Source organism: Emericellopsis cladophorae (genome assembly GCF_022114955.1).
Source record: "Emericellopsis cladophorae strain MUM 19.33 chromosome Unknown NODE_23_length_310842_cov_116_589050, whole genome shotgun sequence".
NCBI lineage: Eukaryota > Fungi > Ascomycota > Sordariomycetes > Hypocreales > Bionectriaceae > Emericellopsis > Emericellopsis cladophorae.
In genome coordinates this window covers 189,642-216,423 of record NW_026250948.1, presented here as the reverse complement: position 1 = coordinate 216,423, position 26,782 = coordinate 189,642, and the positions used below count along the sequence as shown (strand labels likewise).

Sequence of the window (26,782 nt, the reverse complement as noted above, 5' to 3'; positions counted from 1 at the left end):
CTCATCCCCCACGTTATCTTTGTCGAGCGCCCGCAGAGGCGATACGCACAACCACGATTCCACCCATCTTCCCCGCAAAACCTGTTAAGACAGCACTTGATGGCTGCCACGCTATTTAGCAGACCCACTGATAAGGCAGCATCCATGGGCCGGGTCCGACGGGTCGACCGTCGCGAAGACCGGGGCTGTGACCACTGCTGTCTTTTGCCGTGTATCAATCAATCATCCTCGATCAGTATATCAGGGAGCCCTGTCCGCCGGTCGGAGATGGCTGTCCATTGATTGTCCTGCGACAACAGATCCTCACTCGACAGCGGCTTTAGCAGGTTCGCCGCTTCAATAACCGCCATCGCATACACTTGACGATGTCTTCCCTACCAGGCGCCACGCCCTCGCGCCCTCTCGTCCAGAGGGTCGTCAAGTCCGTCACGACAAAGGAGGGTCTCATTGGCACATATGACTACAAGGCTCTCTTCACACCTAACATTCCCTTCATCCGCCGCCGCGTGGTGAGCAGCCCCTTCTTCGGCCTGCACGACCGGATGCCCCTTCTCTTGTCGACTCTGCTTGGATTCCAACATGCCCTGGCCATGCTGGCGGGTGTCATCACCCCTCCGCTAATCCTGTCGGGCGAGGGCGGTGCCAACCTCGAACTTGGGCAGCAGCAGTACCTTGTCTCCACGGCCCTGATCGTGTCTGGCATCCTCTCTGCCGTGCAGATCACGCGGTTCCACATCTGGGGCACCCCTTACTACATCGGCACGGGTCTCCTGTCTGTCGTGGGCGTCTCCTTTACCGTCATCCCCATCGCCCAGGGCGCCTTCTCGCAAATGTACAGCAATGGCTTCTGTCCTACCATGGATGACGGAACTCCTCTGCCTTGCCCCAAGGGCTATGGCGCCATCCTCGGCACCTGTGCCGTCTGTGCGCTTCTCGAGATAGGACTCTCGTTCATCCCACCGAAGTTCCTCCTCAAGATGTTTCCGCCCATCGTCACCGGACCGACTGTCATGCTCATTGGCGTCAAGCTCATCCAGTCAGGCTTCAAGAACTGGATGGGCGGCAGTGGCCTCTGCGCTTCCGAGTCCACCGCCACCGGCTTCTTCGCCAAGTGTCCCAACATTGAGGCGCCCCATGCCCTGCCCTGGGGAGCGCCCGAGTACCTGGGACTCGGCTTCTCCGTCTTCCTGACTATCATTCTCTGCGAGCGCTTCGGCAGCCCCATCATGAAGAGCACGAGCGTCGTCGTCGGCTTGCTGGTGGGTTGCATCATCGCTGCCGCGACAGGGTACTTTGACAAGTCGGGCATCGACGCTGCACCGGCCGGGTCGTTCATCTGGGTCGAGACATTCCCACTAACAATCTATGCGCCGCTGGTCCTGCCTATCATGGCGCTGTACATTATCGTGGCGACCGAAGCTATTGGCGACATCACGGCGACCTGCGACGTCTCCCGACAGGAGGTCGACGGCGGCCTCTACGAGTCTAGGATTCAGGGTGGTATCCTGGCAGACGGTTTGGCCGGCTGCTTCGCCGCCTTGATGACCATCACGCCCATGTCCTGCTTCGCCCAGAACAACGGCGTCATTGCCCTGACGAGGTGTGCAAACCGGCGCGCCGGCTACATGTGCTGCTTCTTCCTGATCCTGATGGGCGTCCTGGCCAAGTTCGCCGCGGCCCTGGTGGCCATCCCCCCGGCCGTCCTCGGCGGCATGACAACCTTTCTCTTCTGCGCCGTCACCGTGTCGGGCATGTCCATCGTCGCGCGACCCCACGACGCCTTCAACCGCCGGTCCCGCTTCATCCTGACGGCCGGCCTGGCGCTCGGCTACGGCGCGACGCTGGTGCCCAACTACTTTAACAACGTCTTCTCCTACTCGGGCGACAACCGCGCGCTGCAGGGGTTCCTGGATGCCATCACCCTCGTCATGAGCACCGGATTTGCCGTCACCGCATTTGTCTGCATGATCCTGAACATGCTGTTGCCGGCCGAGATCGAGGAGGATCTCGAGGGCACCATCAGCGAGAACAGTACGCAGGACGAGGTCGAGCCGCAGGGGGACAAGCAGGTTTGAGAAGAAAAACAAAAAGTCGTTATTTAGCCAGGATATATCCAATCCAAAAGCATACTTATTTTTAATGTTGCCTTGGCCACCTCCTCTTGCCTTCTGTACCGGTTCTGCTGAAAACCACTGATCGTCCTCATGTAGTGCTCCTGGACTTGACCAAGGGCGCATCCGTGGCCCCTTGCGCGACATTCAGATGGCGCGGGTGCATTCTTGTTGCTGCCAGAGGAACCTGCCAGACCCAGATGTCGGAGAGCGCTGTACGCCGCTCAACCTTGAATGTCTTGATTTTCTCATCGGGGGGAACGAGGAAGTATGCACTTCACGAATCCACGCAACTTAGGCACTGCCATGTTATAGTACCTTTGATTCATCGTGTTGCCTGGAAGATCACCAAGCGAGCTGTCAGGAGCAGAATCTGGCCTGTCACCAAGAACTTGAACATATAAAGGGCAGTCTTCCTCGCACGCCCCGAGGCAATCCTCAAGGGGCTACACTAGCACTAGTTCTCGGTAGTGAGTTTATAAATGTCATGCTCTTTTGAGCTTGTAATAGGCTTCTTTGCAGATTTGCCTGCAGCTCCAATGCCTTGGCAGGTCCTACTGTCAAGTCTCGCGAGTCGCTGCCAGTCGTCCCAAGTACTTGATACGAAATGCCGGACAGAGCCAGCAAAGTGAAGACGTAGTGTTACAGTTGTAGCCCCGCGAATGAACACCATCTGCCCAAACGCCACCGGTTGCACCCCCATCTTGAACGCCAAGCGCCTTGCCAAGCCATTTGTGCTTATCGAGATCCTTTCCCAGACACATCCCCTATTTCATCTGCCTTCCTCGCAAGTAGGCGGATGTTGTCCACGAATCCAGTTACAAGCTCGAGGTACCGATGGTCTCGGCCTTCATCAGCCATGCGACCCTGCTCTATCAGCGTGGCCGGATCCAATTCAATCTCCAGCTCATGCTCCTTGGTGAACCGACTTTGACCCTGGGATCGTTAGAATGAAGCCGCTACAGACCGGTTGCAAGGCACTTACCCTGTCCTTTTGCTCCTGCGTGACCTGTGTCAGGTCAATCTGATAGGGGCCCTGTGTGTAGCTGAGGCGGTCCTTCCTGCGATCTGGTTGTCGGTCATTCTGCCGCGCGAGCGCATCCTCTAGTTGCTCCAACGGACCATCCCAGTCCATCTCGAGGTTAATGGAGATGCGGCAGTCCATAGGCCCCCATGGGATATGGAAGTCGAGATCCGCCACGCGCGCCTTGACGATCTGGGCAATGACCTGACCAGTTTGCTGATTCCGACTGACCCTGACGCGAGGACGTCGCCTGCCCTGCCCAGGTTGAGGAGCGGTGTTCATGCATTCGGGCAACCGATCAAACATGTCGGGCGTCATGTCGATGAATTGATCGATTTCGTACCGATGCCGATATCGCAACGGTACCCGCCTGGTGCCGGCTGCTTGCTGCTCGTGTGTCTCCTTGACCGTGGCGTTCAGGAATTCATTGAAAGACTTGTGCGCCGATTCTGTCATCCTACTCTTAAAGGCGACGCGAGACGGGTCTGCGAGAATGGCTTCGGATAGCAGGCCCCGCTCCACGCGCTGGTCGTTGGTGTCCCGGTCTATAAGCGTCCCGAGCTTGGCTTCGACTTCGAACTTGATACCCCTGGACTCTATTTCGTGAGCCGAAGGGTTTTTGATGATGTTGAAGAACAGAAAATCAGCCATCACTCGAGGAATGTCTTCGGGCGGACCCAGATTCGTGATGGTTGGTTCCCAGTCGCCCAGCAAGTCCTGTGCTGGATGGGCTAGTGGCGGAGCGGATTCGCGTGGTAGGTCGCGTGGTACGTCTCGCTGTGGAGGAGGTTGAGCGACCACAGGTTTGGCCCCGTTGACATGCGCGTGCGCGCGCTTTTGCAACACAAAGTTGGGCTTGTTGGGCAACCGCTCGCCCAGTGACCGCGCACTTTGAGCCCAAATTGGGGGCGCAGGATAGCGTCGCCGGATAGGACCCTTGGCTGGTGCAACTTGTTTCTTGGAGGTCTTCGCGGGCCGCTCTCCATTGACCTGGGGCTCGTCATCCATGTCATCCATTTTGCGTTTCGCCGGGGTTGTCGCTCGGCCCATGGGTTCGGAAGGCGCAGGGACGTGGTCGTTGCCGCTGGGTATCGAAGGTGGCCTCGTCTTTGGGCTGACAGACATACTATGTTCCCTATCTAGCACCGTTGGATTCGTGATTTGCGCTACAGATGTACGTCTCTGTGACATGGTCGGTGTTTGCGCGCGTGATTCGAGTCGAGCGTGTGGTTGCGGTTGCGGTTGGGGTGGCGGAGGCAAAGGTTCCTGATATTGCGTGGGTGATTGTTGGGGATAAGAGGGTTGCTTTTGTGTTGCAGACAATGGAGGTCCTTGCGGCGTTGGAGGTTGTGAATGATGCGTCGCAACGGGGCTACCGTACAAAGAGGGCCCGTATTGTGCTGATGTTGGCGTGGGCGTCGATTGTTGCGAAGCAGAGCGCTGCTGATATTGGTACGTAGGCTGCTGCTGTTGATATGGATAATTCTCAGGCCGAGACTGATGCCGCATCACCGGACTGTCGTGGGGAGGGAAGTAACCTGACGCATTTGGTGCTGTGGTAGGTGTTGGTGCAGGGCGATATGCTGTAGGCGACGGACCTGGGGGTCCGGACGGGGATCGAACATCGTGAAAGGAGTTCGTGGGCTTCAAGGGAGGCGGCGGGCCTGGGCGACCTTGTGGATACGGCGGCTGTTGATAGGGCGACTGCGGATGCCCTTGGTGATATGGCGCAGCGTGGTACTCATATTCGCGTGATGGGGGATTACCAGGTGACGGGTGTGGGTAGGAGTATTCGCGATGCGCAGGATAGCTGACCGGACTCTGTTGGTGATGCTGGGATAGCTGACGCGGTTGCTGTTGCGGCGTGGGCGGCTGAGGTTGAGGCTGAGGCGCGCTTCGTTCGCGATCGCGGCTGGCATTGCGACCACGGTCGCCCGAGTCGTTCAATACAGAACGCAGATCCATTGTGGCATCTGGCGTTGTCGTTGTTCAGACGAAAGGATGCGCACCAGTTGCCAATGCGATCGGTGCGCCAGGGGGCATTGTTCGACGAAGGCGGGCGCAACTGCAGTACACGGCAAATACCCAAAACAGCACAAGGTCCAATAGATTGAGCAGTGTCGAAAAATTGATGAAGCGTAACAGTGACCGTAGCGGTGACGTGGTGTAGTTGGCGTGGTGTTGGGAGCGAGGAGACGCAATCGCGACCAACATGTAACCGTTCCCGGATGGAAATTTTCGGGCTGGCGCAAATACTACCTTAAGGTAATTACTTCGCAGGTGTCATATTGGGCTGCTGGAGCATGATGAGCTCAAAAAGGCCACTCGAAACAAAACGGCGGCCGTCACCAATTTGATCAAGTTCAGAAGCAGTGTTGCTCATCCTCCTTCATCAGGTTTTGACCATTTCTCCTGCTCATCCCCATCAGCTGGGGTTGCGCAAGTTTGAGTCAGCATTCTCTTATATCTGGGGCGTCTTGCAGCCAGACGACCTTGTCGTAGACTATTTTATGTACTACGCAAAGACACACGAGGTAACCTAACATCGCATTGCCGAAAACAAGAAAAGTTCTGACGATGAGAATTGTCTGGAAGCAAATTTTGTACTTTGTCCTGCTGACTCGATCCCACACGTGCATGTACCTACTTAGTATCGTTCGACGTGCAAAATGTGTACCGAACGCGCAATCACGTGTGAAACTGTCGTTGCTGACTCATCCGTTAGCCAGCTGAACACGTCAGGTCGCCCGTGCCTGGCTGGCTGCAGGGCAGGCGACAGGAGCTGCAGCAACTCCAAAGCAAGTGGCCCACAGCCTCCAGCAGCTTCCATCGTCATCACACATCACCAAATATCTGCCTCGACAAAAGAGCTGTCCGCTCGCACACTCTCTCACCTCACATCACGAATACTGCACCCGGCATGATCTCCTCCGCCACAGGTGTTCTCGCCTTCCTCTCTGAGGAGGAGGCGGAGCTCAAAGTCTTCGCCCTCCAGACACTCAACGATGACATTGACACAGTGTGGACAGAGGTAGCCAACTCACTCGGCCTCATCGAGGAGCTCTACGAAGATGAGAGCTTTCCCGAACGCCAGCTGGCTGCGCTCGTCCTCGCCAAGGTCTATTACCACCTCCAGGCCTACAATGACAGCATGGTCTTCGCGCTGGCCGCCGGTGACCTCTTCAGCTTGGAGGACCCGGGCGAGTTTGAGGAGACCATCATCTCGCGTTGTGTCGACCAATACATCGCCACAATATCTGCGAAGAGTACGGCATCCGACTCCGACAAGCTTGCCGAATTGACCACCACCTTTTCCGGAATCACAGCCGCGGCCGTTTCGTCACCCACCTCACCTTTCTCACAGAAGGCTTTGCCACCCAAAAGTCTTTTGTCGCGCGACTCGATCGACAACACCATCCTCGAGGCGACCGGAAAAGAACGTTCTGGCTCGGTCGCCCCCAGCCAAGCCACCGACAAGGCATTGCAGAGGGTCATTGATCGCCTTTTCGAGAGCTGCCTACAGCAGGGACGTTATCGGCAGGTTGTGGGTATTGCCGTCGAGGCCAAAAACCTGGACGTGCTGCGAAAGGTTATCAAGCGTGCCAGCGACGATGCAAAACAAGCCAAGGCAAATCCTCTCGAGGCTAACCCCGCCGAGGAGCTGATGGAGTATACTCTGAGCGTCTGCATGGACATTGTGCAAGAACGCGGCTTCCGCCACGCAATCCTTCGGCTCATACTGGATCTTTTAAACGAAATTCCTGAACCCGATTACTTCTCCATCGCCAAGTGTGCCGTTTACTTGAACTCGGACGAAGAAGCTTCTCGCATGCTTCGCCAGCTGGTGGAAAAGGGCGACAGAATATCAATCGCCAATGCTTACCAGATCGCCTTCGATCTATACGACAACGGCACTCAGGAGTTTCTGGGCAAGGTTTTGGCATCGCTGCCCGCGCAGCCCGCTGCTAAAAGGGAAAGCAATTCCGAGGCTACCGAAAATGAAGGTCTACTGGCCGACCAGGGTTCGTCAGAGGAGGAGTTGCCCGAAGGCACTGCCAAGGTGTACGGCAACATCCGTGAGATCTTGGACGGCTCTAAAACCATCCGCCTCAACCTCGAATTCCTCTACAGGAACAACCGCAATGACAGTAGCATCCTTAACAAGGTCCGCGACTCTTTGGAAGGCCGGAACTCTATTTTCCACAGCGCCGTTACGTTTTGCAATGCATTCATGAACCAGGGCACCACCAATGACAAATTCTTCCGTGATAACCTGGAATGGCTAGGCAAGGCTGTCAACTGGTCCAAGTTCACCGCGACAGCCGCACTAGGTGTCTTGCACCGCGGAAACTTGTCTCAATCCAGGAAGCTGCTTGAGCCTTACCTGCCCCGCGCTGGAGGCTTGGGCAACGGTTCAGTGTACAGCCAAGGCGGTGCACTGTACGCTTATGGATTGATCCACGCCAACCACGGGGCCGACGCTGTCGACTACCTCAAGGAGCAGCTTTCATCTGCTGAAGACGAAGTCCTGCAGCACGGTGGTGCGCTCGGTTTGGGTATTGCCGGCATGGCTACTGGCGACAACGAGGTGCTCGAGAAGCTCAAGGACATCTTGTTCCAGGACTCCGCTCTCAACGGCGAGGCCGTTGGCCTTTCCATGGGTCTCGTGATGCTGGGCACTGGCAACACCCAGGCCATTGAAGATATGATCACCTACGCACACGACACGACCCACGAGAAGATTGTCCGTGGTGTCGCCATGGGCATGGCCCTCATCATGTACGGCCGTCAAGAAGGCGCCGACGTGCTGATTGAGGGACTGCTGAATGACCCCGATCCGACTCTCCGCTACGGTGGTATCATGACGGTCGCCCTCGCGTATTGCGGTACGGGCAGCAACAAGGCCATTCGCAAGCTTCTGCACGTTGCTGTGAGCGACGTCAACGACGATGTCCGCCGCGTAGCCGTCATGTCTCTCGGCTTCATCCTCTTCCGCAAGCCTGCTAGTGTCCCTCGCATGGTGGAGCTGCTGTCCGAGTCCTACAACCCTCACGTCCGCTACGGGTCCGCCATGGCCCTCGGTATCGCGTGCGCTGGCACCGGCCTCGACGAGGCCATTGACCTGCTCGAGCCCATGATGAAGGATCCTACCGATTTTGTGCGCCAGGGCGCTCTCATCTCTTTGTCCATGATCATGGTGCAGCAGAACGAGGTCATGAACCCCAAAGTGGCCACCATCCGCAAGACGCTCAAGAAGGTTGTGGGCGACCGCCATGAAGACGCCATGACCAAGTTTGGCGCGGCCCTCGCCCTTGGCATCATCGACGCCGGAGGTCGCAATTGCACGATCGGCTTGCAGACGCAGTCTGGCAACCTCAACATGGCTGGCATCGTCGGCATGGCGGTGTTCACGCAGTACTGGTACTGGTTCCCATTCACGCACTTTTTGTCTCTCAGCTTCTCCCCTACCTCTGTCATTGGCCTCGACCACGACCTTGAGATCCCCGACTTCAAGTTCCACTGCGCCACACGCCAGAGCTTGTTCGACTACCCGCCCGAGCAGGAAGTGAAGACCGAGGAGGGTCCAGCGCTGATTGCCACAGCGGTTCTGTCGACCACGGCGCAAGCGAAGCGCAGGGCGCAGAAGAAAGAGCGTGCCCAGCGACGCGAGAGCATGGACATCGACACGCCTGCCCCTAAGTCGGGTGGCGACAAGATGGAGGTGGATGACGATAAGAAGGAGGAGCCGGAGAAGAAGGATGACGCGGAGAAGAAGGAAGAGGCGAAGAAGAAGCCCGAGAAGGAGAAGGTAGGCTTTGAGATTGAGAACATGAGCCGTGTTCTCCCGGAGCAGTTCAAGTACATCTCGTTCCCCGCCGGTCGATACAGGCCTGTCAAGAAGCCCACTGGTGGACCGTTGCTGCTTGACGACACGCAGCCTGAGGAAGAGAAGACCCTGGTCGAGGAGAAGCTCAAGAAGGTCACCACGGAACGCGCACCGGTCGCTGGTCAGCAAGCACGTGGTCAAGAAGGCCGCGGTCTCGGTGGTCGCGGCCGCGGCGGATTGGAGGCGTTGGTCGACGGCCGCAGTGGCGGCAACGACATTGTCAACCAGCTGCTCCGTGGCTCTGGTTCTGGCCGATCGCCGTTTGGCAATCTGATTGACATGCCCGCTACACCGGGGATGCCCGACACCATGGGGTCTGGTGCGGCGGCCGCGGCGGGCGTGCTCACGGCTGTGGATGAGGACGGCGAGGGTGACGAGGAGGCGCCCGTCCCCGGCGAATTTGAATACTTCTCTGACGGTAGCGACGATGAGGAGGAGCTGTGATCGGGGACGCGTGTACCATATAGAGCGTGGGTGTAAGGCATTGCCTGGTTGGTGATAGCTGCAATGACACATAATCTATTGATCTCCTCGTTCATATGTCAACTCGTGATTCATCAACGCTTATAACTGGTATGTATTATTACTCAAGCCGTGGGGTTGAGGTACTCGGCAATGTTCACACGCTCAAAAAAGCTGATGTGTCCAAATTCCTTCCAGTACTGCGCCACCACGTCTTGTGAGATGATGAACAGCTCCGTGTCCAGATACTTGTCCCCCACAAAGCCCGTGCCGGCAACGTGACCCTTGCTCTCGACCACACGAGCCCCAGCAAATGGTTCCTCCACGGCCGTCCTCAGGTAGCCCCCGGGCCCGAGTTCCTCCGCGACAAAGGTGTACTCGCCCCGCGGCACGTTGGGGTCGCCTGTGAGCTTGATGGCCTCGAGGCGACCACGCAGAGACCGTGCCTCTGCGCGCCTCTGCGCCCAGTCGCTGTCGGACTCGCCTGCGCCACGCACCAGCTGCAGCTCTTGGTCCGTCGCGGGGGGTTGGTCCGGCTGGTTGAACAAGAGGAACTCGCATCCGTGGCCCGAGTAGTCGCCCACCCAGATCCCCCGAAAGGATCTTTCCGGAGTGGGCGTGTACAGCTCCGGGTCCAGCGTCGAATAAGTCAGCAGCTCTTCGCCAATCTGCCCGCCGGTCGCCATGGCGAACGAGGACCAGGGCCCATCCCGCAGCGCTGGGGGCGCATTGTGGCCCCCGAAGCCTCCCAGCATCTGGATCCACCTTCTGATCATGAAGGTGCGCTCTGAGACCTCGCCCCGGGACTGTGGTCGCGATCCAGCTCGGCTCGTAGATGTGAGGTCCCGGGAAGAGATGCTTGGCGGCGGCCAGGTGGCTATGCGAAGGAGCCGCTCTGGTTTGCCTGCCCAGCTGTCGCGGTCCAGCGACTTAGTGAGGCTGAAGTTACTGTAGACGTTGTGCTGTCGCTCGTCCATGACCATGGGCACCTCGTCGGCGTACCGGTTGGCGCCCTGTCGCCGCGAGAATCCACCAGCAACATCACTGTCGCGGTCGCCAACCTTGAACTGCAGGATCGGGCGGTCGAGGTGTAAGCTGACCATGGGCGTGAAGCGATGAACCACAACGTGGGGGTCCGCAGCGTATGGCTGGTATGTCGTGTTGTGACTGATGGCCAAGAGTTGTAGCCCCTCGATGCAGCCTCTCCTTGGGTCGTAGCGTGTGAGCATGAGTCTGCCGGTCATCTCCCGGTTGCTGAACCAGATTTTGTGTCTTGGCAGAAACCAAAACAGCTCGTGCGCCGCGTAGAGCTTGTGAAAACTGTCGCACGGATACGGTGTTGCGACCTTGACACCGGGCACATTTTCCTGCACAATGGGCTGCCAGTGCAGGTCTGAGAGCGCATAGGCGTGGAGCGTCGAGCACGCACGCGCCGCTGCCACGAGATCGAGCGGCGGCAAGAATTTGAGCACAGCATCGATGAGCTCGGGCGGGAGCTTGAAGATGTGGCATGCACGTTCTCTGGGCTCTGCAGCATCCGACGCAATCCTCGAGGCGCTGTTGGGCCGTGCATTGGGCGAAGGGTGATGCTTTTTATGGGGGCGGCCATCCCGTATAAAGGACTCGCCTGTGACACCGCGGACCATGTCAAGGTTGGCCTCGTTCTCTGGGTTCAGGCGGCCATAGTGATCTGGAGAGGTGGTTACCGTCGTGGGCACAAAGGGCCGCTCTGGAGCGTCCGAGCGCCGATGCTTGGATAACCCGGACATGATGAATGCCAGGGCCAGGGTGGTGGAGATGGCCAATATTGATGACCAAATATATGGCGAGATGGCCGCGAGGACAGTCGCGGGCAGGATGCGTCCCATCTGCACGTGTCAGGCAGAGAGGGAATGTGGTCAAGTCGATGAACAGAAGATCTCACCAACAAGGCGCATATGCACCTCTGTCCGTCCGCGGCGCGCGGTGGTCTAAGGAGTCTGTCTGTCTGGGGGCTGGGATAAAGCACATGGAAGTTACGGTAGGCACATCCATACCCTTTGATGGATCCGCTTTGGTGCTCAGTTGGGTAGGTGGTCAATTGTAGGTCCAGTCGTGATCCAGGTCTGAGGCGAGCCCGGTCAGAGACTGGTCCGGTCTTCGGTCGTCAGTGGTGAGGTCACGAGCGCCCGTCAACGTTCCCACCCGATCATGGACCTGTTCCTATGCCTACCCTAAGGTACCTAGGTACGCGGCTTTCGCTGTCAGCCATCAGCCATCCACCATCCAATCCCAGACCACGAACATATTCAATGTCGTTCTGCTGCGCAATTCATATTGTCCCGTCATGCAAATGCCCTGATATTGCAGCCAGTCACAGTTCTACATGCGAACACCAGTCCGTCAACTGTGTTGGCCCATGGTCATGTCCCTACGCACAAACAAATATCATGGTCTCTCTCGCATGTACCGTACAGAAACAGGCAGGACTTGAATTGAGCGTTGGTGGCCTCTCAGCGCTTGGCAAAATTGGTCCCTTGTTGAGTGTTCTACCCGTAATTAACTTGCTCATTGATGAAAAAAGCCACCGCAACCGGAGTGCTATCCGCATGTAGGGATCGTGGCCCATGTCCGATATCTGCAACCCAAGGTACCTTCATCAGGGCAGTGAGGGAGCATCATCTTCAAGCGCAGGACTGCAGGCTCATGTGCGCAGGTATTGTTAATTCTTCATTGCACCGGGAACGACCGCTTCGGTAATGATGCCGACCGCTGGCGTTCATGTCCGCTGCCCGGCTCCGATGTCTTCCTCTATCAGGTTTCTGCGCCTTGGGTCCTCGACATGCTGCAAGTTTAGATCGACAGTGACGCGATTGACTCTGCTGATCGCGAGTCTTGAAAGGTCGCCAGCGCGGTCTTCCCATCGATATGTGCCTCGCAACACAGTAATTACCTAGTTGACCAGCAAATCTGCCGCGACACGTTCCCTTCTTCAGTCGCCATCCCCTCTGCTGCCGCACAGAGCCTCAAAACCCGTGATTGAACCCCTGAACTGCAATCCCCAGCTACGTGCATCCAGGCGCCTGGGCATCTCGGCGCAACTGCAAAGGTCCCCCGGATCGAGTGGCCCATGGTCTGCCTGCTGCCTGCCGTAAACAGCAATCCGAGGACGCAGCGGCTCGGCGAACCAAGGGGAGGCCCGGTAGTCTCGCGATCCGGACGACAGTGGCCTTCCTCTTCAGGCAATGTTCCTCACCGTACGTACGCGCGCTCCATTTCCTCCCTCACCCACGCACTGCGGATTCCCCACCCACTGACATTACATTCAGTTCAGTCAAACAGTGAACTATCATGGCCTCCTTGCTGCCTCTCATCTCGGAGCTCCTGCCCATGGTGATGCCAGCTGCGACGCATGTGATACGCTCGTGTGATCTGGCACCTACTGGCCCAACTGTCGAGGGGCCTGTCACACAACGGCGCGCCGTCGTGGGCAAGTGTGGCATGTGCGCGACAGTATTGACCATACGTCCGAAATACAGCACGTCCATCAGACACAACAGTGAGCAGGGTGAGTCGTGCATCTCCTCCATGTTCAATTTTGATCTACTCTATCTACAAGCTCGTCTGCTTCTAGTCTAACTCTGCTGAGCAAGACACCATCATGTACAGCATCGCCGGCTCCAGCACCGTCCGCGTCAAGGAAGGGTTCGAGGACGAGCTGCACGTCCATGAGCTTTCCACTGGCGACTTTATCTGCATACCGGCATGGACCGAGCATCAAGTCTGCAACGACTCGGACCAACAAGACGCAGTGTGGCTCGTTGTGCAGCACGGCTCGCATCCGGTTGGCGCAGAACTTGCAGACTGGGGCGGCGCGGTGACGACGACGCATGACTAAAAGTCAGATCCTTTCGTTGCGTTGCGTCGTGTTGCGTTTAGATCAGATATGAATCGTCAATAGGCTGCCGTCGTCGCATGCACCAGATCGACCAGCGTCCGCAGGCCTCGCCTGTCGTCAAAGACCTGTGCGTGGTCGAGACCGGGGAAGCTGACCACCTGGATATTCTTCTCCTGCTCCAGATACTCACCCACCGCTGCCGTGTTCACAATGATATCCCGCCCGGCCAAGGACACGGCCACCTTGCGGTCGTTGTGCAAAAGGTCTTCGGCCCAGATGATGTTCTCGCGCCAGAAAAAGTGCCTCCCCAGGCAGTGGGCCACCCCGGGATCCGTGCTGGCAAAGTACCACAGTTGCCACTCGTTTGCCTGGCGAGGACGTCGCCGGGTGAAGTTGTACGCGACATGAGGCAGATGCAGCATGATGGTCACTGGGTCGGTCAGGACCACAGAGGTCACCCGCGACTGCAGCAGCGGCGAGCCGAGGGCGTGCGTCGTCAGAACCGAGCCGTACGAGTGAGAGACGAGAGCCACTCGGTCCCAACGGTGGTGGTCGAGGATCGTCACCATTTGTTGCACAAACTCGATGCGGTTCGGCGGCGGATCTGTCAGCCGGAATGAGATGGGTAGTAGCTCGATAGCTATGATGCCCGTGTTACTCCTCCTGCGGATCCCGTTCAGGAAGCCAATATACGTGAGCAGACCGATGCCGATGCCGTGGAAGAAGACGACGGGCTGCTGGGCCTTGTTCCCCTGGTGCGGATGGTACCAATAGCTCAGCCTGCGGACGGGCGACCTTTTCGGAGCCCAGAGATTCTGTGGCCGCGGTGGGAATGCCTGACGAGCAGACTCAGCCGCATGGTACTGGTAGCCATACCACATCATCAGTGCATGTGTCGCTTGATCGACCATGAAGATGACGGCGTACCAGAGCAAGCCACGGTATGCCGTCTCAATCTCGTCGAATGTCAGCCTGAGAGATTTGACGGAGCTGCGACCTGGTTCCAACTTTCGACCCAGGGCTTGTTCGATGCCAGTCACGTAGTCCTCCAACTCGTCCTCGTCGCCATCCGCGCACACCGTGCCGTCATGGTCGAAAAATGCCCACAGCAGGAACTCGCGTACATTGTCGCGTCGAACGTCGTCCAGATCCGCCCCAAGAAACCACCCCTGTATGTACGCGGCCGGATCTGGTGCAGTGGTGATGCATCTTTGGAAGAGACCGCGTCGTTCGTCGCGGGTCTGAGAGGCGGGGTGCTGGGCTTGGAGTCTGAGGCGTCGCTGCGCAGGCTTCCAGGCGAGGACGTAGAAGAAGGCTTCGGCGAGAAGCAGGGCCGTAAAGGTCCCCGTCGTGAAGAACGTCCAGGCTCTTGCGCCGTGGACACCAATCAGTAGGATAATCGGGATACTGTAAAGAATGGGCGCGTATCGGAATGCGAGTATAGACACGCGGATCAACATCCACTCAACTGTGGACGTCCCTATCATCTTCGCCTGATGTTTCTCGTGTGGCTGAAATGCGAAGTGGTCTTTCGATCAAATGGGTCAGGGTTCTTGTCTACATGATGGATAGCACAATTATTCCTCGATCCCCAATCCCCAACGCAAACCATGTTGAGGTTGGGTTGAATTGGGTGAGGAGCGGGTGATCGCCAGGGTTCCCTCCCATTTCGTCCTTCACGAACCACCATCCGTGACCGATGACGCACCAGACCAGACGCACGCTTTCTCTGCGAAAAGAACTTGGCTCAACGCCCATACTTTAACTAGTCATTCCGCTTATCTGCAGATTTCACTGAGTCAATAGGATAATATTTGGGCGTTATTGATGGATGCGGCGGGTGTTGTCTTTTGTAGAGCTAAACAGCACGCGCCTACCTAGGTAGTTTGGGCTCTTGGGCTTTACGATCGAACGACTATGCCAGACAAGCAAGACGTACAAGATCGTTGTGCAGCGGAATGGCTGGCATGACATTGGCCAGCTACACGAAGATTCTATTTCAAGGAAGTGCAAAGAGTTTGTATCGGTCGTTAATTACTGCCGAGAGCGACAAAAGATGCTGTATGCCCAACAGTGTGCCTTGGGGCAATGGCACTGCTTCTGAGGGGCTCCTATGATCCTCGCCTCGGCTCAACAAGCAAAGCTAGCGGTGAAAACTGGTGTTTTCTCGCCATTCATTTCGGTACTTCTTTGGCCGAATGTTTTGAGAGAGAGAAGTGTTATTCGAGGTGAACCACCCGAGGTAGGGTAACCATTACGTCATCTCGGAATAGCCTTCAACTACCGGGTACGCGATTCTCTCACCAACAGTTTCATTTCTCATTACATCTTGACCATGGCGGATCGCTATATTCTCCGCGTGACGGCTGGTCCAGGTTACGATGAGAAGAACCATGTCCTCGTACCCGTCAACGTGGCCAAGCCGGTCAAGATCGCCGGCCCACTGGCGACGATCGACTTGTCAGTCCGAGTAAGGGACTACAATGGACTGCCTCGTGGCTCGCCAAGCTCTTCCAAGTATTTTGAGACGGAACCGCACGCCTACAACCAAGACCAGTACAGTATCTGCTTCAGCTTCACCCCTCACGCGCCCAAAGACAGTCAGAGCGGTGGAGAGAAGGACGGCATCAAAGGCACGGATTTGCAATTTGGCAATGATTTCGATCGTCCGATTCGGGACAAGCTCCCACCAGGATTCAGCACGGCTATGAATATTGTGAAGTGGTGGATCGACCCTGGCCTGGATGGAGACGCGTACGCTGACCGGCCGCACCTCTACGGCCCAGCTCTATCTTCGTTGAATGCGTTGCACATTGGCGCACCCGAGACCGCGGAAGACAAGGGAGGCATCTTTGTCGAAGAAGGCGGCGGCGAAGACGTGAGGACCAAAATGGGCATGCCAGATGACAGTAAGGGGCGTATGAAGTGGGGCTTGAACGATGCCAACAAAGAGTCATGGCTGTGGAAGTACGAGGAGACGTACGGGATGGACTTTTACAATCCTTACATTGACTTCTCGACATTTTCCCTGCGGCTGCCGGGCTTCCATCTCCCGATACTGAAGTACTGGGACGGACAAGGACTACGGTATGTTGTCACGCCCTGAACTGATTCATTTGTGCGGGAGGAGGTTGTTTAACTGAGATGGACAGACGCTCACACACACTTAGATACGTTCTCAGAAACCGCCTAACGGGCGAGGTATACCTCGCAGTATGCTTCACGATCCACCTGAAGGAGGATGTCGACGAGGAGGGCAACATCAAAGAGGAAGCGAAAGAGCAGGATCGGAAAGACGACGAGAGCAGACAGGAGAAGGGAGCCGCGCCATCGAGCCAGGTGAAGAACACGGCGGAAGATGACCTAGACTGATTGTTAGACCGGTCCCGTTTGTGTAAGAAATGTTTGGTCACATCGCAGGCGCAACATATCACACAATGAGCCTGCAAAAGTAAGAATATAGACGGGTCTCAAGCCAAACTTTGTGTTTTTAATTGATAAGTACCCGTAGCATATCGAATTGTGTCCACAAAACCGTGTAGGGCCCTTTGGATCGAAGGATCAGCATCCCGGCTTTTTATTGACGTAGGGCGCACCGGGAGCTTTGGCGTAGAGCGCACGACCACTTACTGCCTGGTCAGTGGTGACTTGGTGCGCTCTGCCCGTACTGGGTACGATCTTCACGTCTGCTCGTCCCACACCATTGTGATTGTGCGGTCATGTTCGGAAATAATGCCGCGAATGAGAGTCAGGGACCGACCGACTGGCGCGGGCCGGCGATCGTTTCGAAGCCCATCCATCATCTCCTTCTTATTGCCGACAGGGCTTGGAACCTTGGACCGCTTGGCCTCCGCCGGTCCGTCAGATCGTCTCCTGCTCAACAACAGCCCCGACTTGTTGTTGCAGACTGGAACGCGCCCACAGGTCAAGCCGTCCGTGTCCGTTCCTCTCAACTCCATGTCGCTGATGCAAGTCCTGTCTCGAACGCTGGCCTGCAGATAAACCCTGTCCTGTTGCCGACTGAAGTCGAGAGTCGAGACTGAGCGACGGCGATTGCGTGCGGATGCCCTAGGGTGTATACGACAACTGGCTCGTGAGTCACACGGTAGACGTCTCTTCCCGTCTTCCTACAAAACCTCACCTATGCCTGAGCGGATATGGTCAAGGCATTGAGCACTCAGCATGACCGACGCCGAGAAGACGCAGCGAACTGCTCGCCAGCACGGCGCTGCACTCGATGATCAGGCACCCATCTCGCATCTCTACCTTTCATTCGACTCGGATCTGCCACTCCCACCAGGCCAGCCGCCGTCGATTTCGGCTCCCGACTTGAGGCGCTACACATCTCCATACACATGGAGCCATCCTCACAAGCTAGTCGTCCTTGCCCTGGGATGTGTTTCGACCTTTCTTACAGCCTACACGGCTGGCTCGTACTCGCCACCAGCGACCTACATCGCCGCTGACCTTGGGACGACACCTCTGATCGTGCTCCTGGGCATCACCACGTTTTGCATTGGCTTTGCGCTGGCGCCCATGGTCCTCGCACCCGTCTCCGAGATCTGGGGCCGCTACCCAGTGCTCGTGGCCGCCGGCGTCTTTTTTTCGGCTTTCCAGATTGCGTGCGCCCACGCTCCGAACCTCGCTGCCATGTTCATGTGCCGTTTTTTGGTAGGCTGTGGCGCCAGCGTCTTCAGCTCCATTGTTGGCGGGGTCATTGCCGACGTCTTCAGCAAGGAGGACAGGAATACGCCCATGGCGATCTACAGCGGGTTCGTCCTCGGAGGGACTGGTGCTGGCCCCTTGGTCTGTGCCAGCATCGTCGAGGCTTTGGGAGACACGTGGCCTTCAGGTGCTTGGAAATGGTGCTTCTGGCATCAGGGCATTGCAGACGGCCTGCTCGTCCTGGCATTGGCAACTTGTTTTCGTGAGACAAGGGGGTCCGTGCTCCTTTCTCGGAAGGCAAGGAAGCTCAACGAGTGGTATGACACACTGGAGAAGCAGGGCATCTATGGGGTCTGGGTGAAGGACTCGGAACTCACAGCTGGGGCATCAGCCTCGTCTGCCAAGTCCACCTCGGACGAGAGTAGAACCCTGTGTCGTCTACGCTGGAAAGTACAGGCTGACGAGGAGCGAGGGTCCCTTGGCAGCATGATGGCCACGTCAGTATTGCGACCTTTCTATATGCTCGGCACCGAGCCAGTCGTCTTGGCCTTCTCCGTGTGGGCTGCCTTCTCCTGGGCTGTGCTGTACTTGGGGTTCGCAGTGGTCCCATACTTGCACAGGGGTGACTTCGCAGCGAGCTATCCCACTTATGCGGCCATGATGGTCGGCGCAGCTCTAGCCACAACTGTGAGCGTCTTTCAAGAACGACTCCTCGAGAACAAGAAGTGGACGGGCGAGGAAAGGACGATGTCCCTCTTCTGGCTCATGATGCGCCGGCGGTTTCCGAGGGATGCTCCCGAGGCGAGGCTGTACTTTTGCTGCGTCACCGCCTTGCTGCTGCCTATTGGTCTCTTCGTAGCGTTCATGCCCAGCCAGACTGCTTTACCTGGTGATCAGGGCATTTTGCTCGCCGTGGGCATCGGTCTGGCCACCTGGGGCATTTACGTCATCTACCTTGCCTCGTTCAACTATACTGCCGATGCGTACCATATCTACGCCTCTTCAGCCCTTGCGGCCAACGGTTTCTGTAGGAATGTCCTTGGCGGCAGTTTCCCGGTCCTGACAGGGCTGATGTTTGATGGCATGGGCGTCAGGGGTGGAGGCGCCATGCTGGGCAGCGTGGCGATCGTGCTCGGCTTCATCCCCATTGTGCTCGTTACGTGGGGAGCCAGGATCAGGTCCCGAAGTATGATGGCGACAATGTTGCAGAAGTCGTAATTGATGATGTACTATCTAAACATATTTGTGCTCCAAATCCTCTGATACGCTGCCTGATATTGGAAACAGGCTACGATGTCGTCGCGAACTTTCGAGATAGAACCCGCGGCCTGCCACTGATCATGTTCACCAGTTTCTTAACCAGCCTGCTTCTTTCGACCCTGTTGATACTGCCGTCCGCCGAGCTTTTGGTTTGATGCACGATGCCGCGAACAGGTAGCCCAAAGGATCCGTCAGCTTGCACCGTGGGTCGGGGCGGCATACCCGTGCCCTGCCAGTCCGCGTGCACCACAGGGTCCATGTCGTGCTCATCCAGCACGAGACCGCCTTTACCATCATCAATCATTGATGTTTGACCAGGTAGCCTCCCCCATGGACTTGTCCCTCTGAGACGGTACACAATCTGTCCCTCTGTCTGGGGGAAGATGGCTTTGATGAACATGTGCGCATACATCTCGCTAAAGCCACACATCCTCAAACACTCGACGTTTCCTTTCAAACACAGAAGCGAATCAAAGATGTGTAGATGGACATCTGGACAGTAGTATTCTTTCTCCCTGGCTGATGGCGCCAACGAGAAGGACGACGTTGACGTCAATGACGTTCCATTCGTCGATTCGCTACCGAACGAAGAAATCTTTCTCAGCTCAACTCGACCAGGTCGAACTCCGTGATATCGGCGAGCGAGGAGTGTGAGGTCGGTCAAGGGGGTAGTTCTTTCGATGTTCGCTTTGCCAATGGCTTTAAGAAGGCGACCAAGCTGGCCTAGCCCTGGCCGAAGGTCTGCACCCTCTGGTCCAAACCCAAGTTTGCTCAGGTCAACTTCAATCATCAAGCTTCGCATCCGATGTACGTGGGTACTGAAGAAATACTGTGTGAGGGGGCTGATTCGCGGGCCGGTGTAAGGCGAGAGCGTGACGTGAATAGTCTTGTCCGCGAAGAGGACGTGCAAAATGTCGTCTCGAAGCAGCTCACTTGTTGATAAGAGATATTTGAGAGACCGGATAATGACCGCAAACGGCGTGAAACTGTTGCCATGCCATGCGTGTTTGGTGAAGGCCCTTGGGGACAACGTCAAGGGCTTGTCACTCTTTGGAACAACATAGCGGCAGATCTTGCGCCGCACGTTGTCTGGAAGTTGGGCATAGCTAGATGCTCTGTGCTCCGAGGAAGGGGCTGACGCTGCTGTTGATGCCGTGCTGGATTCTTGGTCGATATCTCGCGGTATAGGCTTGTGGACGACAATGTCGAGCGCCCGGTCCCAAGGAGGATAGTGGTCGTTTGCTAGATTTGGTTTCGATTTCTGGCTTCCAAGTTCCACTAGCCACGTTAGTCTGCTATCGTGGAACTGTATGCGATGGTAGTACTTCTGGCATCTGTATTGGCTGGGCTGGTACAGAGGGATCGCCTTTTTCGTAAGTGTGAAAGAGATGCAGATGAATGCGAAGGTGATGTGATGTGAGTAAGCTCATATAGAGGGTGCATTCATGTGACACGTCGTGGTTTGCGGCACTTATCTTCGTCCAATGTAGTCAGAGGCGTCTCGATCCTCAGAAATGAGCACCATGGTACCGAAGCGCCTGATCCTTCATTAGGAGTCGCGTGATTCCCTAATCTCAGCGAAAACTGACTCGAATCCACGTGGGTATTTGAATTGTTCATTCAAGAGTCTATATGCCGTTCAAATCGTCAGGGTTCGCCTGCGTCGCGGCTTTCCGCGCAACGCTCCCATACCTCATCTACCAGATGCGCTGGACATTGTCCGTCACTTTATTTCGCCTGCCTCTCCTTCTCGGCCTTCTCAAAGATCCAGTCATTCAGCCCCTTCTTGTTCCTTGCAATCTCAATGGCATAGAACTGCATGCGCGGCACGAAGATGGTCGTGTCCTGGTCGTACTCCTTCCCGGGGTGGTTCCGCACCATGGTACCAAAGTTGTAGTCGTCCACCCTCTTCTCGTACGCCATCATGAACGGGCGCCACTTTTCCTTGCCTGCTTTCGACTTCATCTCGTCCTCGTTAATCGTGGCGGCGGGGTCAAAGTCGGGGAATGTGAGCATGAGGTGGGTGTAGATCTCGTCGTCGAGCTTGGTGAGGCGCAGCGACGAGCCCCTGACGCGCTCGAGGATAGACCAGTAGGTCGACATGTGCTGGACGACCTTGACTGCAAACTGCTTCTCCATCTGATCCGAAAGTTAGCGTTACGTCCTTGTAAGGGTGCTTGTACACTGACATCCTCGCTGTTACCCGCTTCCTCGGGGTTGAAGTCCTTGGGCAACGGGCCGCTGGGGCCGTTGGCCATCTGCTCCATGGGATCCATAGTTACAGTCGTGTAGATGTTGTTTTATATGAGAGTAACTTATGGCGACAACAGTCGGAAATGGGTATGATAACTGTGTTGTTGTCTGTCGGTAGAGGAAAAAAGGTGTTTGTCGCAAAACGTGGGGTTGAAGATTTTGGAGGGGCACTGAATGACGCACGTACTGTGCGAGAGTGTGCGCGCGAGGCAAAAGTACCGTGCTACACACACTGTGCGCATCTACGGCCCCGAATCTTCTACACGTCCCCGGAAGTTACTACTAGGTACTTTAGTCGGACCAAATGAGTGCGCACCACTCATACTTCGAATGTCTAACCTCGTGTGTATACCTGTACTGATATGGATTCTTCATTATTCCGACTCTATGGACTTTGGCGACCAGGTGCACGGGCACGTGAAGGCGCAGTCGCCTTCATGTCAAAGAGTCAAGACCTGGGGCAGTGCTCAAATTGGGCTCACCGTCACTAATAAGAGATGAAAGCTGCAGTCGGAACAAGCCTAGAGCCTGCGTATTCCGAGAAAAGACCATTCTTACACAATGGCCTCCTGCTCCCGCTCACCATTGTCCGTGGCTCGAGCGCCCACCCACTCGATCAGGCTGCGGACCTCGCTCGAGGAACAATACTAACAGCCAGTCGAGGGCTATAAGATGGCCAGGTCTATGAGATTGTATCCAGATGTGGTTGAGATCATGGCTCTTTCAAAGTCTTTTCTCTCTCACGAGAAATGCCGACTCGCGCACCAAAATCATGGCGAACATGAATATCAATGAATCGACAAATGAAGCTACATTCCTCGAGACACCAAACGAGGCCATCGTTCAACCTAAAAAGTCCTCCTGGAGACACCTCTTTTCATTCACCAAATGGTCTCACGCTGGTGCGCTTTCCTCGGCTTTCCTCGCGGCGGCCATCACGGCGGGACTCAAGGCCGCTCTCCCTGTTTTGCTCGGCGAAACGTTCAATGTCATCAGCGATTATGGCATGGGATTCATCGACGGTATCGAGACCTCCAGTCGCATGTCACGGTGGTGCCTGGTGTTGATAGGGGTCGGTGCTGGTAACTGGGCGGCCAACTCAGTGTTCCTCGCGTTATGGGTAATCTTTGGCGAGTTGCAGGCGAATGCAGCTAGGCACGACATCTACCAAAGTCTCCTGAAGAAGGATATGACATGGTACGATTCGCAAAGCCAGGGCATTTCCAGCTTACTCTCACGGATGCAGACGTAAGTACTTTGCTTTCCGGGAGGGTCATCGCTGATCAAGAAGCCAAACGCGCGAGCTGCAACTTGGCACATCCCAGATCCTCGGCCTACTCTTTTGTGAATTCTTCACAGCGCTTGCGTCCATCGGTATCGCCCTTTTCTACGCCTGGAAGCTTACGCTTGTCCTTCTGGCGACTATGCCCCTGTCAGCCATCGTTCTATCGTTGGCCACACGACCCCTCGAGCCGGCTATACAAGCCCAGCGCAAAGAGCTCGCCACTGCGTCCAAGAAAGTTACTGCGTCCATCGTCGCGATAGACCTCGTCAAGATCTTCGGCGGATACGATCAAGAGACGGAGCAGTACGTTCAAACTATCCAAAGAGCAGCAAAACACTACACGATTCAAGCCCGATGCATTTCCATACAAATGGGTTATGTGGCTTTCTGGGTGATTGCCATGTTTGTGGTTGGCTTCTGGTACGGTCTGTCGCTTGTCGAAGATGGCCTGCGGCCCGGCAGTGTTCTGACAACGTTCTACGCCACGCTCGCCGCTTTTCAAGGCGCCGAGGCACTGATGCCGCATTGGCTGGTGTTGGCAAAGGCCATGTCGGCGGGATCTTTCCTCGAGGCAGTTGTGGCTCCGAAGAGCGGCGGCCGAGAGATTACGCGCGTGGGTAGGCATGTGAAGCCACGAACGTGTACCGGTGATATCGAACTGAATAATGTGAGCTTTCGCTTACCTGCCTTGGGAGTCATACTAACAAGGCCAGGTCAGCTTTTCTTATCCTAGCAACCCAGGTACCATCGTCTTACGGCCATCGACTCTTTTCTTTCCGGCGGGCGAGATGACTTTCCTTGTTGGCCGCAGCGGATCCGGGAAAAGCACAATCGGGAACCTTATCGCCAACTTCTACAAGCCACTGAAAGGCGACATCCAGATAGACAACGTGTCGATGCGGGTACTGGATGAACAGTGGTTACGCGAAAACATCAGCCTCATTCAGCAGACCAGTATTTTGTTCAACGACACCTTTTTCAAAAACGTTGCATTTGGCCACCGGGAGCCAGAATCAGCAACCCAAGCCGAAGTCTTGAGCGCCTGTCATTGCGCCTTATTACATGATACTCTGGACAGTCTACCCCTCGGACTACAGACTAATGTTGGCTCCGACGGCCATAACTTGAGCGGAGGCCAGAAACAACGCTTGGCCCTGGCCCGGGCACGTCTCCGCGATCCATCAATTCTCATCCTAGATGAGGTCACGAGCGGCTTGGATCAGCTCAGCAAGACGCTAGTCATGGACGCCATTCGACAGTGGCGACGCGGCAAGACTACAATAATCGTCACGCATGATGTCTCCCAGATTGAAGGCGAGGATTTTGTCTACGTCATGGACAGCTCGTATCTCGTACAAGAGGGGTTCAAGAAGGATCTATTGAAGCAGGAGAATGGTCACTTTGCGTCTTTGGCTGCTCCCCATGGACATCAAAACTCGCCGGAAATTCGTATCTCATCAGTCGACCCGAAAGACTCGCCCGCCACGCCTCTGATCGCGTCTCGCCGCTCGCATTTTGCTGATCGAATCTTCAACGAGCTCGAAATCAACTCGCTGCAAGTCAACAATCTTGGCAGACGCAGTTCACTGCTGCCCGGCCGTGACTATCAAATGCATCCAGGACTGGACGCAGGTCGATTACTGGGCGACAACAGAGCCTCTTTCCATGCTGAGGATGACCAGAGCTGGGATGAGGAGAGGAAGCGTTTCTCACATTTCCTGAGCCAGCGGTTCTCGTCGCCAGAACAGCACGAATTGGTCGCATTGCCACAACACACCCGTCGTGCATCTCCAGCGCCAGCAAGGCCCTTGTCAAGTCTGACCTCGGATTGGGCCGGGTCTCCAAAAGAGAGCGTCATGCCCGAGGATATGGAGAAGAGAGCATCATTCGCCTTTGGTGATTCTCAGCGGAACAGCGGAATGTCCACTTGCCGACCACACAGTATGGTCGAGCAACCGGCTGTCCCCGAGGAAAACCCACCAACAGCAATAAAGGCGCCTAAGAAAAAGATCTCCCTCTGGTCAACCCTCAGGACCATCTGGCCCACCCTCGGTGCCACCGACTGTATCATCTTCTGTTTTGGTTTTGTTGTCTGTATCATTGGCGCCACAGCAACACCCGTGTTCGCCTACGCGCTTTCACAACTCCTTGGCGTGATGACCTCGCCCGGCGAAAAGACCACCAAGGGAATGAAGTGGGCACTCATTATCTTGGGCGTGGCTGTGGTGGACGCTTTGGGCTGGGGCGGTAGCCGATACTTGTTTGAACTTGTCGGTCAAAATTGGGTGAACAAGACTCGCACAGAAGCTCTCCGAAGGATAATGTTGCAACCGAAGCCTTTCTTTGGCAAGCAAAAAAATTCTCCCGGCCGAATTGTGGAATGTATGGACCGCAATGCTGAGGAGATGCGCAACATCGTGGGCAAGTTCATCCCCATCATGGTAGCCATCACCACCATGCTCAGCGCCTCCTTCATTTGGTCTATGATCGTCTCCTGGAAGCTGACCCTTGTTGCGTTGTCACCGGTGCCAGTCGTCGCTGGGGCTATCAAGGGCTTCACCTGGATCTCTGGAAAGTGGGAAGCCAGGTGCAACACGGCAGCGGAAGACACATCTGCAACGCTGACCGAAATCTTCCTCAACATTCGTATTGTTCGAGCTCTGACTCTGGAGAATTATTTTACCAATAAATACGAGGCGCAGGTCCAGGGCGCCTTGGCCATTGGCCTCAAGCGAGGCGCCTACACGTGCATTCTCTACGGTGCCTACCAGTCCATTGGATACGTACTCACCTCGCTCGTCTTCTACTACGGCACACTTCTCATGGCCACAAAGGGCGAGATGAACGTGGCCTCACTCATGCAAGTCGTCAATCTCCTGCTTTTCAGCATTGGCAGCGCCGCAGGTATCCTCAGCGGCATACCGCAGCTGACCATGGCGCAAGCGACGGCCTCGCAGATGCTGGAGTATGCCGGCATGTCGACAGAGCCACCCGAGGGACAACGTGGCAGCTTGAGGCCGTACAACTTGCTACCCATCAAATTGGACAAACTTAGTTTTTCCTACACAAAAGGCCAGAGTGATGTCTTGCGAGGCGCATCGTTTGAGATTCACGCTGACAGGGTGACTGCCATCGTTGGACAGTCTGGCTGTGGGAAAACGACTTTAGCTTCCCTTCTCCTGGGGCTGTATCCTCCCTCGGAACCCTCCTCCCTGACTCTGAACGGCATTGCATCATCGGACATTGACATTGACCACCTTCGTTTTCACACCGCCTACGTCGCTCAGGCGCCGTACTTGTTCCCCGCTACCATTGCCGAGAACATCACATACGGGCTACCGAGCGGCTCACCCTATTATGAAACGGCGAGCATCGTGCGCGCTGCCGAGGCAGCAGGTATTCACGAATGGATCATCTCCCTTCCGGAAGGTTACTCTACGCTCATAGGCGATGGCGCACAAGCATTGTCGGGTGGCCAGTCACAGCGGCTCAACATTGCGCGCGCACTCGTCCGCCGTCCCAAGTTACTTGTCCTCGACGAACCGACATCGGCTCTGGATGCAGAAAGCGCGGGTATGATACGGCAAACGATCCGCAGTCTGAAGGGGATGGCAGTGGTTCTGGTGACCCATAGCCCGGAAATGATGCGAACCGCGGATTGGATCGTCGTGGTGGGCGAAGGAGGCGTGGTCGCCGAAGAGGGGGGCTATGAATCGTTGATGAGGAATCAGGGGGAGTTCGTCAGGTTATTGCATTGTGGTGAGTAGCCGCGGTTCTCGTTAGTCGTTTATTGCATATATTGGAGAATATTGAAGCACTTAGGTATGCGATTTGAACATTGAGACGTTGGTTGATCGGGGTACATGTACATTAGAGTAATAAAGGGGTTGATTGATACAACCATGCTGAGTCAAGGAACGAAATCACCAGATTGTCGCACACGGGAAGAGGTGGGCAT

The 26,782-nt window shown here is 56.1% G+C and overlaps 11 protein-coding genes across 11 annotated transcripts; 6 read left to right on the top strand and 5 right to left on the bottom strand.

Moving 5' to 3' along the window:
• Positions 1–365: 365 nt before the first annotated feature.
• On the top strand, positions 366–2,075 carry J7T54_004076 (nucleobase:cation symporter-2; the record flags this gene model as incomplete). Its single annotated transcript, XM_051506597.1, has 1 exon — positions 366–2,075. One exon carries the CDS (start codon positions 366–368, stop codon positions 2,073–2,075), a length of 1,710 nt encoding a protein of 569 aa, XP_051362159.1.
• Positions 2,076–2,849: 774 nt separating this feature from the next.
• On the bottom strand, positions 2,850–4,185 carry J7T54_004075 (uncharacterized protein; the record flags this gene model as incomplete). Its single annotated transcript, XM_051506596.1, has 2 exons — positions 2,850–3,047; positions 3,097–4,185. 2 exons carry the CDS (start codon positions 4,183–4,185, stop codon positions 2,850–2,852), a joined length of 1,287 nt encoding a protein of 428 aa, XP_051362158.1.
• Positions 4,186–4,781: 596 nt separating this feature from the next.
• On the bottom strand, positions 4,782–5,054 carry J7T54_004074 (uncharacterized protein; the record flags this gene model as incomplete). Its single annotated transcript, XM_051506595.1, has 1 exon — positions 4,782–5,054. The coding sequence occupies one exon, from the start codon at positions 5,052–5,054 to the stop codon at positions 4,782–4,784; it is 273 nt and encodes a 90-aa protein (XP_051362157.1).
• Positions 5,055–6,055: 1,001 nt separating this feature from the next.
• J7T54_004073 (26S proteasome regulatory subunit N2) lies at positions 6,056–9,466 on the top strand (the record flags this gene model as incomplete). The annotated part of the gene is made up of 1 exon (XM_051506593.1): positions 6,056–9,466. One exon carries the CDS (start codon positions 6,056–6,058, stop codon positions 9,464–9,466), a length of 3,411 nt encoding a protein of 1,136 aa, XP_051362156.1.
• Positions 9,467–9,609: 143 nt separating this feature from the next.
• On the bottom strand, positions 9,610–11,352 carry J7T54_004072 (uncharacterized protein; the record flags this gene model as incomplete). The annotated part of the gene is made up of 1 exon (XM_051506592.1): positions 9,610–11,352. The coding sequence occupies one exon, from the start codon at positions 11,350–11,352 to the stop codon at positions 9,610–9,612; it is 1,743 nt and encodes a 580-aa protein (XP_051362155.1).
• A 1,772-nt stretch (positions 11,353–13,124) lies between these two features.
• Positions 13,125–13,361, top strand: J7T54_004071 (uncharacterized protein; the record flags this gene model as incomplete). The annotated part of the gene is made up of 1 exon (XM_051506591.1): positions 13,125–13,361. The coding sequence occupies one exon, from the start codon at positions 13,125–13,127 to the stop codon at positions 13,359–13,361; it is 237 nt and encodes a 78-aa protein (XP_051362154.1).
• Positions 13,362–13,417: 56 nt separating this feature from the next.
• On the bottom strand, positions 13,418–14,848 carry J7T54_004070 (uncharacterized protein; the record flags this gene model as incomplete). The annotated part of the gene is made up of 1 exon (XM_051506590.1): positions 13,418–14,848. One exon carries the CDS (start codon positions 14,846–14,848, stop codon positions 13,418–13,420), a length of 1,431 nt encoding a protein of 476 aa, XP_051362153.1.
• An 848-nt stretch (positions 14,849–15,696) lies between these two features.
• J7T54_004069 (uncharacterized protein) lies at positions 15,697–16,733 on the top strand (the record flags this gene model as incomplete). The annotated part of the gene is made up of 2 exons (XM_051506589.1): positions 15,697–16,448; positions 16,532–16,733. The coding sequence occupies 2 exons, from the start codon at positions 15,697–15,699 to the stop codon at positions 16,731–16,733; spliced, it is 954 nt and encodes a 317-aa protein (XP_051362152.1).
• Positions 16,734–17,543: 810 nt separating this feature from the next.
• Positions 17,544–19,244, top strand: J7T54_004068 (putative MFS-type transporter-like protein; the record flags this gene model as incomplete). The annotated part of the gene is made up of 1 exon (XM_051506588.1): positions 17,544–19,244. The coding sequence occupies one exon, from the start codon at positions 17,544–17,546 to the stop codon at positions 19,242–19,244; it is 1,701 nt and encodes a 566-aa protein (XP_051362151.1).
• A 1,770-nt stretch (positions 19,245–21,014) lies between these two features.
• Positions 21,015–21,562, bottom strand: J7T54_004067 (uncharacterized protein; the record flags this gene model as incomplete). Its single annotated transcript, XM_051506587.1, has 2 exons — positions 21,015–21,425; positions 21,476–21,562. The coding sequence occupies 2 exons, from the start codon at positions 21,560–21,562 to the stop codon at positions 21,015–21,017; spliced, it is 498 nt and encodes a 165-aa protein (XP_051362150.1).
• A 758-nt stretch (positions 21,563–22,320) lies between these two features.
• On the top strand, positions 22,321–26,591 carry J7T54_004066 (Alpha-factor-transporting ATPase-like protein; the record flags this gene model as incomplete). Its single annotated transcript, XM_051506586.1, has 3 exons — positions 22,321–22,736; positions 22,831–23,491; positions 23,922–26,591. The coding sequence occupies 3 exons, from the start codon at positions 22,321–22,323 to the stop codon at positions 26,589–26,591; spliced, it is 3,747 nt and encodes a 1,248-aa protein (XP_051362149.1).
• Positions 26,592–26,782: the final 191 nt, after the last annotated feature.